Genomic DNA, 12,715 nt, shown 5'->3' with positions numbered 1-12,715 from the left:
CTTCTTTCTCTCTCTCTGTTATATATATATATATATACGCATCCCCCTCACACTTATCCCTAACCCCGTGACGCATTTCTGCTGTTGGCATATGTGCGACTGCTTCTGGTGTTGCGTTGCGTTTAAAGAGGGAGAATAATTGTGAAGGGCACGCACGGGGAGAGAGACGAGAAAACAAAAAGAGGTAGCGAAAAAAAGCCGCGCAGAGCGCTCGTGATTTAGGGCACGATGATGCGTGGCTTTCCTTCGATTGCCGTTAATTCCCGGTATTGGGGTGTTTGCCCCCCTTTTCCCTGCCTTTTTGCGGTGCTAAATCCTTTTGTTTTTGTTCCTTTTTGTTTTTGTTTCTGTGTTTGTGTTTTCATTTCACACTTCTCGCCCCCTTCACTTGTGGGTTTTTTCTTTTATTTATATATATGTTTATATGTATATATATATACTTGTCTGTGCGTGTGGCGTTTGTTTTACTGGCGTCATTTGTGGCCTGCGTGGGGGGTTTTCTCAGCGGCCGCGAAGCGTGCGGCGGGCCGCCTGTGCGACGCGATGGGCGTCGTGGCGGGGAGGGAGCCGCTGGGGGGACGACGGCCACGCGTGTGTCTCGATGAGGGCCGCGTGGGAGGGGGGACGAAAAGAAAAATATATGCTCGTTCTCTTTCTTTCCTTTTTTTTTGCGTATTGTTTCTTTGGGGCGGGGGGCGGCGGGGTAAACGCGCGTCCGAGACGACGACGGCGGCGGGGGCGGAAACAACTCCGGGCTCGCCGGCGACACGACGAGTTGGTGGGGCGCGGTCCCCGGCGTCTGCCTCGTTTCCTGCGGGCGGGTGCGTCCCACGGTGTATATATATATATATATATTTGTAATTTGTATGATCGCTGCTTGAGGTGTTCGCCGGGGCGACTTCTGCTTCCCGACGCGCCTCCGCGTGCGGCTCCGCGGGGGGACGGTGTGCCTGCAAACACTGTTTCAAGGCGAGCGCCAGCCACTTCACCTCTTCTTTCCTCTTCTCTCCATGACTCGCAACCACGCACACCCACCCCTCTTAAGCGTGCAGGGTCAGTACGACGCATTTCTCTGCCTCAGTTTTCTACGGCGACGCAAGTAAATAAAAGTGGGTCGCCAACACGCAGGTGCGTGCGAAGGGGGTGGCGGCAGCTAAATATATCGGCAGCGACATAAGCCACTACCACCGCCAGTGCGTCGCGGACCACCGTGGACTCCCTGTACATTGCACAGGGGCGCAGGGGGAAAAAGGGGCGCGGGTGGTGCACGCGACGAAGCACAGCCAAGGATAAAAGGACGGTTCATCGAATACGCGACACGTGACGCGGGAAGGCAGGGGAAGGGCACGACAATGCTGCCGTTGTCCTTGACTCGCCAGGCTGATCCGCCAGCGGTCGGCGAACGAGGCACGGAAGAGGAGTTAGTGCCACGCAGAGTGGTAACGCTTCACCTGCAACCCGCACCAGCGGAGCACGGAGGGCGTCTGAGGCGTCGTGTTTCATGGGTGAGGGACGTACGGGAACATACTAACCAGCGCGTAAGTAAAAGTTGCTGCGTCTTTCATAAGAAGAAACTTTTCGGGGAGAGCAGCAGCAGTGACGAGAGCAGCAGCAGTGACGAGAGCAGCAGCAGCGGCAGCAGCAGCGCGTGTGCTGACGGCGGTGAAAGGCGAGGCGACGTTCATCCTCACGACTTTCACGAGGGCGAGGATGGAGATCATTCCGCCTGCAGGCACAGCGATGATGGCCAGCACCACCGCCGCCGCCGCCACCACCACCGGAAGCATCCTCCCTGCACAAAGGAGCATTGCTACTGCGGGACACGGTTTCATTAAGCACCTGTGGTTACTACAGGGCGGAAGGAAAACAGCAAACGATACACGAGATAAAAGGGAAAATAACACCTTGTGTGGGGGTGCCGCTCCCGCGCAAAAGATGTTTACTGGGATTTGTAGTAAGTTTTCTGCCACTGCTCTTGTTGTTGAGTGAGAATGACAGAAAAACGAACATGCAGTGGGAGGAAGGGAGCAAAATACAACGTCACCGCGCAGCTATGAACCCTTTTTCTGTTTGTGTTTATATATATGTATACATATATACGGATATATATGCGCGCATTTGGACCCCCGTCGTTACACGGATCATTGGGGGCAGTGTGCCTCAGTTACCGCTGGCTCGCGCCCGGCGCTGATTCCTCTCTCCCCCTCCTCTTTTCCATTGGAGTTATTCCGTAATAATTTTATCGCTCCTCATCTTTTACTTTTTATTTTTTTTTTGCTTAATTTCCCTCACTTCCCCCCTACCTGCGTCGAAAACGCATTAATATTTTTATGCATCTTCCCCCGGGGGAGGGTTGTGCAGGGTGCGTCCCGACGGGCGGTGCCTCGCGATGCCCGGGGAACTGGGGCCAAGCGCGTCTCCGCGGGCGCCGTGGAGTTCACCGCCGGTGCCGTCGTCCGCCTCGCCGCCGCCTCACCCCACGAGGGGCGACACACCGTCGCCCGCAACGGGGGCGTCCGCCGCTGGCGGACGACAGCACTCCAGCATTGCCGAGTTCATGCAAAGCCCAATGCTTGTCATTCCAAACCTGGACGTGATGAAAGTGGCAGGAACGCCTCCGCCCCCACGCGAGGATACGAGTTTGTTGCAGGATTTGCAGGAACTGCGGCGTCGCGTGGGCATGGCGCAGGAGGAGGTGTACGCGCAGCGGCGCGCGGTGGCGGAGCTGGAGGCCCAGGTCCGCTCTGGGAAGACGAAGGTGCTAACGCAGCTGTATTCGGATTTATCGACGCCGCCGCCGCATGCGGTGGGCAAAGATGCGCCTGGGGGCAATGCGGAGGTGGTAGACGGCCTGCTTGTGTCTGTGCAGGAGCAACTTCTCTGCCAGGTACGCAAGTTAGAGGAGGAGACGGCTATGTGCCGGCTAAATAACTCTGCGAAGGAGGAAGCACTCCGTGCCCTCTACGCCGGGATTCTCATGGAGGAAAAAAACCAGGAGGAGCGTGGTAGAGAACTCCGGGCAGAGGAGACGGTGTGCAATACGCTGCGGCTTAAGTTGCAGGAGGCCCAGCGGCGTGTGTGGGACTACCGACGGCGTGAGTTGTTTGTTTCCGCCGCCGAGAGGAAGTATTTGGAGCAGATGGAGAGCATTCACAGTCTGCGCGCGGAGGTGCGGGAGTGCGGGTTGCGCCTTCCAGTGCTTGAGGTAGATGGCGACGTGACCGGGGCTGCCATTCCGACGTGTAACCGATTTCGTTGGGAGCAGCACTGCGCTAGAAGACTGCGTGCAGTGAAGCGGCCACCGTCGCTGGAAACGGAGGGAGTTTGCTTCGGCAGTAAACCCATGGAGAGGGGCGTGGGCAAAGGGGAGGAGGAGGATGAGGACGACCCGAACGCCACTGTGTCGCGGGTCTTTGCCTTCCCTCCGGGCACCCTGAGGTCGCTACACCAGGCGATGTGCAGGGACGCAGGCGAAGGTGCGGCCGGGTGCGGTGGGCACCTCCATTGCAGCGTAAGAAGCGCCGCTGCGGCGGAGCGGGAGGGCGGGAGCCGCGGTTTGCGCCAGCGCGCGCGGGCGCTTGGCCTCAGCTTGCAGTACCAGCAGCACCTGGAGGCCAATCCGTACCTCTCCCGTTCCTCTGCAGGGGGAGGCGGGGTCGAAAGCGAAAAAGGAGCCAGCGCTGCGTCAAATGGGATGGAGATGGTTATTCGCGGTCAACGGCGGGCCGTCGATCAGTTCCAGCGGGAACTTGAGTCCGCCGTGGCGGCGTTGCAGTCGTCTGACGGGGCAGATGTGTATTTTCGCGACTTCACCTCGCCAGATGCGGAGAGACTTGGCGGCCGCGCCGACACCACGCATGTCGGCGGGGCAGCTTCAGTTCCACGCTGCCAGCGCCGTGATGGCCGTCCGGTGACGCCGTGGAGGGCGGCAGCAGAGTTGGCGCAGCTCAACGCCGCAGCTCCGTCGCCGCGCCGGGGGAAGGATACCGGCGAGGCTGCGGATTGCGCGGGCGGATTATCGTCATTGTGCGAAGCGGAGGGCGCATTCCGTCGTGTGTAGAGCAGGGTGAAAGCAGAGAGAGAGAGAAGGGCGGATGTGTGTGCGAAAAAAAAACGGGGAGGGGAAGGTAGCTGTATATTGAAATAACACCAAAGCAGCGTGGCAAAAAAAAAGCAAATGGACGAAAGAGGATACAGATGGTGTGTGAGTCAAAGTACAAATTTCCCGTGCTTCTTATTTTGGCCTTATCCTGGGGCGTTGTGTGACATCGCTGGGAATCGTCTGTAACAGACACACACACACACACACACACACCACATACGCGTCTCTTCTTTCTTATGCGTTTTCCTACACGTGGGATGAGGCCGTAGCTGTATTTTTATTCGTAGTGTGCTATTGCTGCATTTTAAGTGCTTTCCCCATCCATTCAAACCTTTGAGCGTGAATGCGGGACGCTCTGTTATTATTCTCTCTCTTTTTTTTTCATTTCCTCTCTCTCTTCTTGCTGCTGCTGTAAGTTTGACAGAATACACCGTTATTCCTTTGCCGCTACAAGGGCGCGAGCAGAGGCGTGGCTGGAATGGAAGCAGGCGCCTCTCCCGTTGCCTCCACGCCCCGGCTGATCGCTGCATCCCTGCTGCTCGGGGTCGCCGTGGGCGCCACCGCCACCTTCGCATACTTCGCCAGGAAGAACGGGCCGGAGGACGCGCGGCGGCGCGGCTGCGCGCTGCACGCGGGGTCTACGTCTTTGTTTTCCCTTGGCGATGGGGGGGCCGCGGCCACGTTCTCCGGGCGGAGGCGCTCACAGCAGGACGACGCGTGTGGTGGGCAGAGGCGGCGCACGTCGCGACGCTCAAACTCGGGGGTCGAGCTGCCGCCCGGTTTGGTTTCGTTGCGGTCGCTGGCGGCGCGGCGGCTGGGCCAGGACGGCTCCCGCGCCAGCTCCATTAACCTCATCCTGAAGTCCTGCCTGGGGGCGGAGGGCCTGTGCGACGACCCGCTCGGGGGGAGCGGCCCGGCGGCGGCGGCGGCGGCGGCGGAGGAGGAACGAGGGGGCGAGGCGGCGGCGGGGGACGACAGCCGCGAGCTCCCACAGCGCGGCAGCGAGAGTGCGGGGAAGACGGAGCGGTACGCACCTTCCTCGTCTCTCGGCCCAATGGACGATGACGCAAGCAGCGTCAGCACCTTGGACGGCCTCTTTGACGACGGCGCGGTGTCGCAGAGCGACGATGAGGTACGCGGGCGGGAGAGGGGAGCTAACAGCAACCCCGGCAACAGCAGCAAGAATAATAATAGTAGCGCACTGGCGCCGCCGCAAAAGCAATCCACCTTAACCTCGACGCAGCAGGCAGGTCGATCCATGTCGGTGGAGGACGGTTCAGATAGGCAGGCCCACAGTGGCGTGGATTCCTCTGACGCCAATGTGCAGCTCCGCTCCTTATCCCAGAGCGACGCCGTTTTCTCAAAACGACACTTTTACCATAGCTACAGTGGCGCGATTATTACACGACTTCCCTCTGTGGCTTCGGTTCGGTGTCGTTCAATACTGCAGCATCTACAGGGCACCTCCTCGTCGCACAAGGAGGAAAGCGCCGAGGAGGAGGGCAGTAGATCACACTTGACGCACTCCATTCCCTCCACCATGAGTCTGCTGGATGACCCCATCTATCGCGTGGTTATCACGGGTGGACCGTGTAGTGGAAAGACCTCCTGCCTCTCGTACCTTCGCCGGGTGTTTGAAAAGCTTAACTTTAATGTATTTTGTGTCCCAGAGGTGGCAACCTTGTTGCATGCTGGGGGTGTAAACCTGATACTTAACACCCAAGAGGAGCGTATTAGGCAGCAGCGTGTTATTCTGCAGATGATGATGATGCTGGAGGATGCCTTTTACGAGTTGGCGTCGATGCGTTCTCGGCCATCGCTGATCCTCTATGACCGTGGCACCATGGACGGTAGCGCGTACTGCTCGGAGGAAGAGTGGAATGCAATTCTGAAGATCACTGGATATAGTAACGAGGAGTTAAGCGATGCTCGCTATGACGCGGTGGTCCACTTGGTGACGGCGGCCATCGGTGCAGAGGAATTCTACACGCTTGCAAACAACGCGGCTCGTTTCGAGGGGATAGCTGAGGCACGACGCCAGGACGGCTTGACGTTGAATGCATGGCGCGGCCACTACCTCGTCTCTGTGGTGCATAACGAGGACACCGATTTTGAGAAGAAAATGATGCGTGTGGCGGAGTTCATTGGCTGTGTGACGGGCATTCCCACGGTGGAAGGCATCACGGCGGTGTCTGCGTCCTCCACTACCACCAGCGCCACCGCCACTGCGGCCTCGTCCAGGGCGACGACGGTCCCAACCGCCAAACCGGCGGCGCCACCGCAGCCGTCACTGCCATCGCCTCTGCCGCCTCCGCCGCCTCCGCCACCCACGTCAGTGGGGTCGTCTCCAGAGCGCAAAGGGGAAGAGGAGAAGGGGTGTGAGGAGGAGGGGGTTGCACATATGGCGTTTTTGGCGACAGGAACACGCGCCTTTGCAAGCGGCGCGTCTCTGGCGGGCGTCTCTGCACACTCGCTCCGTCATGCTAATTCCACGGGCTCTCTACATTCTCCGACGGAGGAGCTGCTTTGCTCGGCGGGTGTGGCGCCGGAGCGCACGCCGTTGTCCTCCTCACAGGGCCCTACACTCGCGTTCGACGCACATGCCGAGCGTGGCAGTTTGCAGCGCCACTTTTTTGTGAATCGCGTGGATTTTGCCCAAATTCCCGCGGATGCAGTGACGGCCTCCGTCGTCACGATAACCCTGGTCCCGCTCCGAGCGGAGTACCGCACCGAGGTGGTCATCCGCCTGGCCCGCGCCAACGACCTCCACCCGCTGTACCTCCGTCGCGTGGAGTACAACCACCCCGAGCGAAACTCGCCGTCCCTGCCCGACGGGAATCAGGAGCTGAAGAGTCCCTGCCGCAGCCGCCACGTGGCGCGGGTGCAGATTACAAAAGCCTCCTTTTTGAACCTCGCACGGCGGCGAGACCCGTCACAGCCTGTGATTCAAAAGACCACAAAGCGTTTTTTCTTCAACATGCGACACTTTACTCTTGTGACCTTTCAGCATCCAAAGGAGCTGCGAGGGGTTTGTCGGCTGGTGGCCCCTGCTGACACGACGGAGGAGGACATCGGCGGCTTGGCGGAGGTCGAACCTTTCTCACTCCTCATGAGAGAAGGTGTCATGTAAATAACATCTCAAGCGAGTAGGGGTACGCAGGTGCGCCGACAAGAAGGCAAGCAGGTGAAGCCAACTCCATGAATGTGTGTAGCATGATACCAGTCTACATATATATATATATATATATATATATAGACTGGTATTTATATATGTATACTCTCCGAGTATGTAACTGAATACCAGAACGAGTTTAGTTTATGCGCAACTAAAAAGAAAATGTGTAGTGAGTGGGGCGACGCCAGATACCTGTTGAGCAATAAGGATAATGGAACAGTGTTTCTCACACGGGTCGCTTAATAACAATAATTATCATTATCATTATCATTATTTAGCTTGCTGCTGTTGGGCTTTTTTTTTTGTTTGTCTGTCTGTTTTTGCTTTTCTTTTTCCTTCCTTCTCCCATTGTCTTTTCTTTTTTCTATACGAAATTATTGGCACCCTCCTTCCTTTTTTTTTCTTCTACGTCTTTCCTTCTCTTCATTTTGCTGTTTGCTGCGACAGCCTTAAAATGGGACCACGGCGGTTTGCTGATGTACACGCCTTCTTTTTTTTTTTCTTCATTTCTTCTTCTTCTTCTTCGCGTAAGTGAGACCCCGTCGCTGAAGCAGCTTGAATGCCTCCTTTTTTTTTGTTTGTTATTGTTGTTGTTTTTTTCCTTCCCCTCTTCTGTGGTTCGGCGCCTGGGCTGCCGCAGTTGCCACGCGTGTGCAATGGGAACGCCTTCGTGTACATTTTTCTATCCCTGCGTTTATGTGTACGTGCGACTGTATTGATTTGTTTGTTTGTTTGTGTTTTTGCCTTTTTTTTTCTTCTCTTCCGTCTGTACGGCGATTAGCCTGGAGGGACGGCATCCCCCACCCGGCTGGCTGCCACGAGACGGGGGGTTGCATCGAACTTCACCTGCCTGCGATGGGCACGGGGACGACGTCCTTTCCGCCGTGTCCCGCAGAACCCATTGAACTTCACCCGTTTCTTTCCTTTTCCCTGGCGGTAGGGAACGCACGCATACAAGCACAGGCGTTGTAGAGATATATATATCTTGCCGGTGCGGGCTGTAGGGTTCCTTCCGGAGCGCGTTGCAATGTCTCGAACTGTTTTGCGCGCCGGCTGCTCCACGGCGGGGGCCGCAATTCGAGGAGTAGTGCGTGTCTGTGGGGTGGGCGGGGAGTGGGCGGTAACGTTTGGCGCCGCGCGCTGCGCCTCCTCGACGCACGCAGTGTCCGGGGAGGAGCTCCGCGCCGCTTTGCGCGTCCTCGCCCTCCCTGACAGCGCGACAGACGACGAGATCAAGGCTCGCTTTCAGCAACTCGCCAAGACGAGCCACCCCGACGTCCTCCACAGTGACAACCCTCACAAGTGTAGTGGTGATGCCGACCCAACGCGTGGCGGTGGCGGTGGCAACGCGAACGTGTCACGGGATGAATCATCTGCCGCGGAAAACATGCGGCGCGGGGTGGAGGCGTATCAGTTGCTGCGGCGGTACAGCAGCGCGGAGCGGCGCATGATTTTGGCCGCCTCCCGTGTCGATGGTGATGCACAGCAGCGTGCACAGCGGGCATACGAGGGCCGACGTCGAGAGCAACGTCAGGAAACGCAGGGCATGGACCGTGGCGCGCAGTCCGGCCGAGGCCGAAGTAAAACGGCAGAGTTTAATACTTTTAGAGCGCGCATGGAGAGGATGCGGGCGGAGGCCCCGCCTTGGAATCTGACAGACCGACGGCGGAGGGGCACTAGGCATGCGCTCTCCTTCATGTTTGGACCACAGGGTCACTCGGCGCAGGCGGCGATGGAACACATCTTTCGTGAGTATCAACGCACAGGGGGCCTGGGGGATGGGGCGGCCGGCAACACCCGCTTCCCCCAGTACCCTTCCGGCAGCTTCGCGTCGACGTCGGCCGCATTCGCCCCGGAGTCGGAAGCGCGCTACATGCAAATGAGGAAGCGGGCCCAGCAGGCCGCCGTTGTGGATGCCGCTGTGGGCCAACGGCTTGTGCTGGGGATCTTTGCTTTCGCCCTGTTTGCCGTCGCGTGTATGGTGTACGCAACCGTCTCACGGCGGCGGGCGGCGCAGTGGAACTATTACGCGACAGAATCCCCGGCCACATATGTAGTCTCGAAGGGCGTGGGTGGGGAGGGCAACGGGGCGGATGGGGACCAAAAGCAGGCGCCGGAAAAATAGTGCCCTGAACATGTCGCCGGCGGTGCAACGACGGCCAGCACAAGAGCCCACTGCAGATAGTGGGGTGTTTCTGCACGAGGGCAGCAGTGAGGCTGGGGGACGTGCGTGCGTTTTGTTGAGTTTAGCAAAATGAATGAAAAAAGGAAAGGGAAGAGTAATAAAAGAAAAAAAAAAGGTGCTGCCGTGGACGCACGATACTGCGGAGAACACCGACGCACCCTCGCCCAACTCCTCTTTTTTTCATTTTTATTTTGTTACATTGTATTGGAGTGTTTCTGATGTCATTTTGTTTTTGTTTTTTCTCCCAAGCGCTCCTTTTGTGATTGCCTTTCCAGCGGCAACAAGAGACAAAAAAAAAAAATGCGGGGCGTTGAGATGGAGAGAAAGGAGGTTGCCAGAAAGAGCCCACAGTGGCCGCACTTACTTGTTGCATCCACGCAAGCCGCCTGTGCCAGGGCAGGGCCGTAGTACGAGACACATGTTTGCGCTCTTTCTTTCCTTCCTTCCTTCTTTCCCGTCCTCCTTTGCGCCGTCAGTGTCGTGCCGTGCCGTGTGTGTGTGTGTGCAGCGAGGGCCGATATATATATATATATATAAGTAAATATATATTTATATATATCTCAACATATTTTGCATTGCACACAGTACTTTGTCTTTGTGGGCCACAGTAGGAGGAGAGGCTTGGTGGAAACTGCGCTGTAGGAGCCTAATTCGCGTCCCGGGAATAGGAGCGGCGTAAAGAGGGCAAACACGTGTTTTCCATTGGCATCGCATATCCGCAATAGTTCCCACACATCGCCCTCTATCCCTCTCTCCCTCACGCACACACATACGTAGGCAGCGTATATACACACATATATATATATATAGTGCTTGGGGGCAAATTGCGTTGTTGTTGTTGTTGTTTTTTTTGTATGCCGTTGTTGCCCGAAATGAGCGCCGACGTGAGAGTCAACACGGGCGCGGGCGGGTGGGCGGCGGACCCCGCCCTGGATGCGTCCGCCCTCTCCACGGCACGCGCCGGCGACGACGCCACGACCGCCATCGCCGCAGATGAAGCACGGAAGAAGGTGGCCGACGCCGACGAGCCGGAGTCACTCCTGCTTAAGCTAATCGGGGGCCCAGTCCGCCCCTTTAGCGAGTGGCATTGGCGTGAGGCGAAGTATTTTAAGGAGCTGCGAGAGGCAAAGGAGGCAAAGGAGTCCCCGACGACGCCCGGCCCGGCAACAGACGGCGCGCCGCAGCTTCAGCCGCCTTCCACGTGCACATCCGATTGCAAGGCCTCGTCGGTATGCTGCGAAGACCTTCATCGTGCCTTTTCGCAGACTGACCCGTTGTCTCCCGCGAGCGCGGCTCTGCAGGTGCTGACCCCCCTGCTCGACAACTACACCACCCCCATCACGCATCAGGGGCCCGAGTACTTTAACAGTGCCTCCCAAGCAAGTGAGGCGTCGCTCTGCATCATCATGGTGGGGCTCCCTGCGCGGGGGAAAACATTTTTGGCGCAGAAAATCTGTAGACTTCTGGGGTGGCACGGCTGCCGAGCAAAAGTGTTGAATATTCAGGTGGCATGGCGACGTCTGCTAATGGAGTACAACAAGTGCCGTCAGTATTTAGACGCCTCCACCGGGGTGTCGTCTGATTGCCCCGCGTCTCCCTTCAGAAGTGCCCTGTCTAATCCAGGGTGCCCTCTGGAACAATTGCAGAGCTCAGAAACTTGCGACATGGCAAAAGACACAGCAATAAACGCGGAGCAAATAAAAACGGCCGACACCGCGGCCTCGGTATCGCCTGGGCTTCCCTTACCGTCAGCTGAGGCGTCACAGCCGACGGGGTACGTCTGCGCGGAGCACTTTCGGGCACTCATTTCTGACCCGGATAGCGTCGAACGTCGCCTCTATCGCTGCGTGCTTGAGCGGTACGCCGTCGATGCGAAGGCGTTTTACGCGCATGGCGGGGAGGTGCTTGTCGTGAACGATGACTTCCCCACGGAGGAGCTGCGAGATGAGGCGGAGGCGCTTTTCTCGCCATTGGCTTCGCAGACTTTCTTCATGGAGGTCGTCCGGAGCCATCAGCTGAACCACAAGTTCAATGAGCTGAAGGTGAAGGACAGCTCCGAGTACCCACGTGAGGTGGCTGCGACGGAGGCGCAGCAGGACTTTGCGCGCCGTGTGGAGTACATCAACGAGGTCTACACGACGCTCACCTCGACGTGTGGTGGTCACTGGGAGTCCTCTGAGGATTTGGCGTCGTTGCCCGAGGGGTCGCACGACGATCCCGCGGGGCCGGAGAAGTGCAAACTGCGAAAGCAACGCGAGAGGGGGTACTTGAAGCTACGAAATTTGATGGATATTGAGGTCCACGGCCTGACGGGTTACACGGCGAGTCGCATCGTGTCGTATGTCATGAGCCTGACCCAGCACAAGGTGCAGCATCCCATTTTTTTTATCCGACACGGGGAGTCGCTATATAACCTTGAGGACCGCATCGGTGGGGACTCCGCGTTGAGCGCTAATGGAGAAAAGGGGGCCAATGAAATTCTGGGCTTTCTAGCCTCCCTGAAGGACTACTGCTCCGCGGAGGCCAGCAAGAAGACAGACAGGGAGCGCTGCCGCGACGCCACGGATGGGAAAAGGCGTGCTGCTAGCAATAGTGAAAGCAAGGACGGAAGTGAAGGGGGCCGGGATTACGTGGAGCTTTGGACGAGTCAGCTGCGCCGTGCGATTCAGACCGTAGAGAGCAGTGAACGGTTGCTGGGGATAAAAACAGTGCGCTGGAGTAGCCTCAACGAGATCCACGCCGGTATTTGCGAAGAACTCACTTATGCGGAGGTGCGAGAGCGGCACCCGCTGATTGATCACTTCCGCAAAGTCAACAAGTACACCTTTCGCTACCCAGGGGGGGAGAGCTATCAGGACTTAGTCTTGCGGCTGGAGCCGGTGATTATGCAGCTTGAAAATGCCGACCGCATCGTCGTCGTCGTCGCGCATCAGGCTGTTCTGCGGGCGCTGCTCTCGTACTTTGGCAGCACCTCCGCGGAAAGCTGCGTGCGGCTGGAGGTGCCGCACCGCACCGTCTGGCGCTGCACATACGACAGCAAAGGTATCGCCTCACTGGATGAGCTGAAGTTTGCTCTGCAGTGGGGCGAAGAAGGGAGTGAACCACATACACAAAAGGAAAAGTGTAAGTAGAACCAACAGAAAGAGCCGAAATGAAAGGAATAAGAAGTACCAATCTTACACTCCCTCCCCATCAAAGGCACACACACACACACACATATATATATATATATATATATATATATATATATATA

At 57.5% G+C, this 12,715-nt stretch overlaps 5 protein-coding genes across 5 annotated transcripts, besides 22 other annotated features; all 5 read left to right on the top strand.

Moving 5' to 3' along the window:
- Positions 1 to 19: 19 nt before the first annotated feature.
- Positions 20 to 37: a microsatellite.
- Positions 38 to 317: 280 nt separating this feature from the next.
- Positions 318 to 361: a sequence feature (A-rich).
- Positions 362 to 405: 44 nt separating this feature from the next.
- Positions 406 to 439: a microsatellite.
- Positions 440 to 687: 248 nt separating this feature from the next.
- Positions 688 to 742: a microsatellite.
- A 94-nt stretch (positions 743 to 836) lies between these two features.
- Positions 837 to 868: a microsatellite.
- Positions 869 to 1,352: 484 nt separating this feature from the next.
- Positions 1,353 to 1,835, top strand: Tco025E_07300 (uncharacterized protein; the record flags this gene model as incomplete). Its single annotated transcript, XM_029374166.1, has 1 exon — positions 1,353 to 1,835. The coding sequence occupies one exon, from the start codon at positions 1,353 to 1,355 to the stop codon at positions 1,833 to 1,835; it is 483 nt and encodes a 160-aa protein (XP_029225720.1).
- Positions 1,836 to 2,077: 242 nt separating this feature from the next.
- Positions 2,078 to 2,110: a microsatellite.
- A 279-nt stretch (positions 2,111 to 2,389) lies between these two features.
- Tco025E_07299 (uncharacterized protein) lies at positions 2,390 to 4,060 on the top strand (the record flags this gene model as incomplete). The annotated part of the gene is made up of 1 exon (XM_029374165.1): positions 2,390 to 4,060. The coding sequence occupies one exon, from the start codon at positions 2,390 to 2,392 to the stop codon at positions 4,058 to 4,060; it is 1,671 nt and encodes a 556-aa protein (XP_029225719.1).
- Positions 4,061 to 4,287: 227 nt separating this feature from the next.
- Positions 4,288 to 4,322: a microsatellite.
- Positions 4,323 to 4,456: 134 nt separating this feature from the next.
- Positions 4,457 to 4,504: a sequence feature (GA-rich).
- Positions 4,505 to 4,580: 76 nt separating this feature from the next.
- Tco025E_07298 (ATPase AAA) lies at positions 4,581 to 7,232 on the top strand (the record flags this gene model as incomplete). The annotated part of the gene is made up of 1 exon (XM_029374164.1): positions 4,581 to 7,232. The coding sequence occupies one exon, from the start codon at positions 4,581 to 4,583 to the stop codon at positions 7,230 to 7,232; it is 2,652 nt and encodes an 883-aa protein (XP_029225718.1).
- A 98-nt stretch (positions 7,233 to 7,330) lies between these two features.
- Positions 7,331 to 7,357: a microsatellite.
- Positions 7,358 to 7,525: 168 nt separating this feature from the next.
- Positions 7,526 to 7,552: a microsatellite.
- Positions 7,553 to 7,572: 20 nt separating this feature from the next.
- Positions 7,573 to 7,639: a sequence feature (A-rich).
- A 124-nt stretch (positions 7,640 to 7,763) lies between these two features.
- Positions 7,764 to 7,802: a microsatellite.
- Positions 7,803 to 7,844: 42 nt separating this feature from the next.
- Positions 7,845 to 7,877: a sequence feature (A-rich).
- Positions 7,878 to 7,988: 111 nt separating this feature from the next.
- Positions 7,989 to 8,034: a microsatellite.
- A 270-nt stretch (positions 8,035 to 8,304) lies between these two features.
- On the top strand, positions 8,305 to 9,402 carry Tco025E_07297 (chaperone protein DNAJ; the record flags this gene model as incomplete). The annotated part of the gene is made up of 1 exon (XM_029374163.1): positions 8,305 to 9,402. One exon carries the CDS (start codon positions 8,305 to 8,307, stop codon positions 9,400 to 9,402), a length of 1,098 nt encoding a protein of 365 aa, XP_029225717.1.
- A 138-nt stretch (positions 9,403 to 9,540) lies between these two features.
- Positions 9,541 to 9,575: a microsatellite.
- A 315-nt stretch (positions 9,576 to 9,890) lies between these two features.
- Positions 9,891 to 9,927: a sequence feature (GA-rich).
- Positions 9,928 to 9,930: 3 nt separating this feature from the next.
- Positions 9,931 to 9,967: a microsatellite.
- Positions 9,968 to 9,979: 12 nt separating this feature from the next.
- Positions 9,980 to 10,021: a microsatellite.
- A 224-nt stretch (positions 10,022 to 10,245) lies between these two features.
- Positions 10,246 to 10,271: a microsatellite.
- A 19-nt stretch (positions 10,272 to 10,290) lies between these two features.
- Positions 10,291 to 10,328: a microsatellite.
- Positions 10,329 to 10,334: 6 nt separating this feature from the next.
- Positions 10,335 to 12,593, top strand: Tco025E_07296 (putative 6-phosphofructo-2-kinase/fructose-2,6-biphosphatase; the record flags this gene model as incomplete). The annotated part of the gene is made up of 1 exon (XM_029374162.1): positions 10,335 to 12,593. The coding sequence occupies one exon, from the start codon at positions 10,335 to 10,337 to the stop codon at positions 12,591 to 12,593; it is 2,259 nt and encodes a 752-aa protein (XP_029225716.1).
- Positions 12,594 to 12,661: 68 nt separating this feature from the next.
- Positions 12,662 to 12,678: a microsatellite.
- Positions 12,679 to 12,715: a microsatellite.

Source organism: Trypanosoma conorhini, assembly GCF_003719485.1.
Source record: "Trypanosoma conorhini strain 025E chromosome Unknown Tco_14.4_contig_00552, whole genome shotgun sequence".
In the NCBI taxonomy this organism is placed as follows: Eukaryota; Euglenozoa; class Kinetoplastea; order Trypanosomatida; family Trypanosomatidae; genus Trypanosoma; species Trypanosoma conorhini.
The sequence above is the reverse complement of the archived record's forward strand: the minus strand, read 5'-3'. Positions and strand labels throughout refer to the sequence as shown.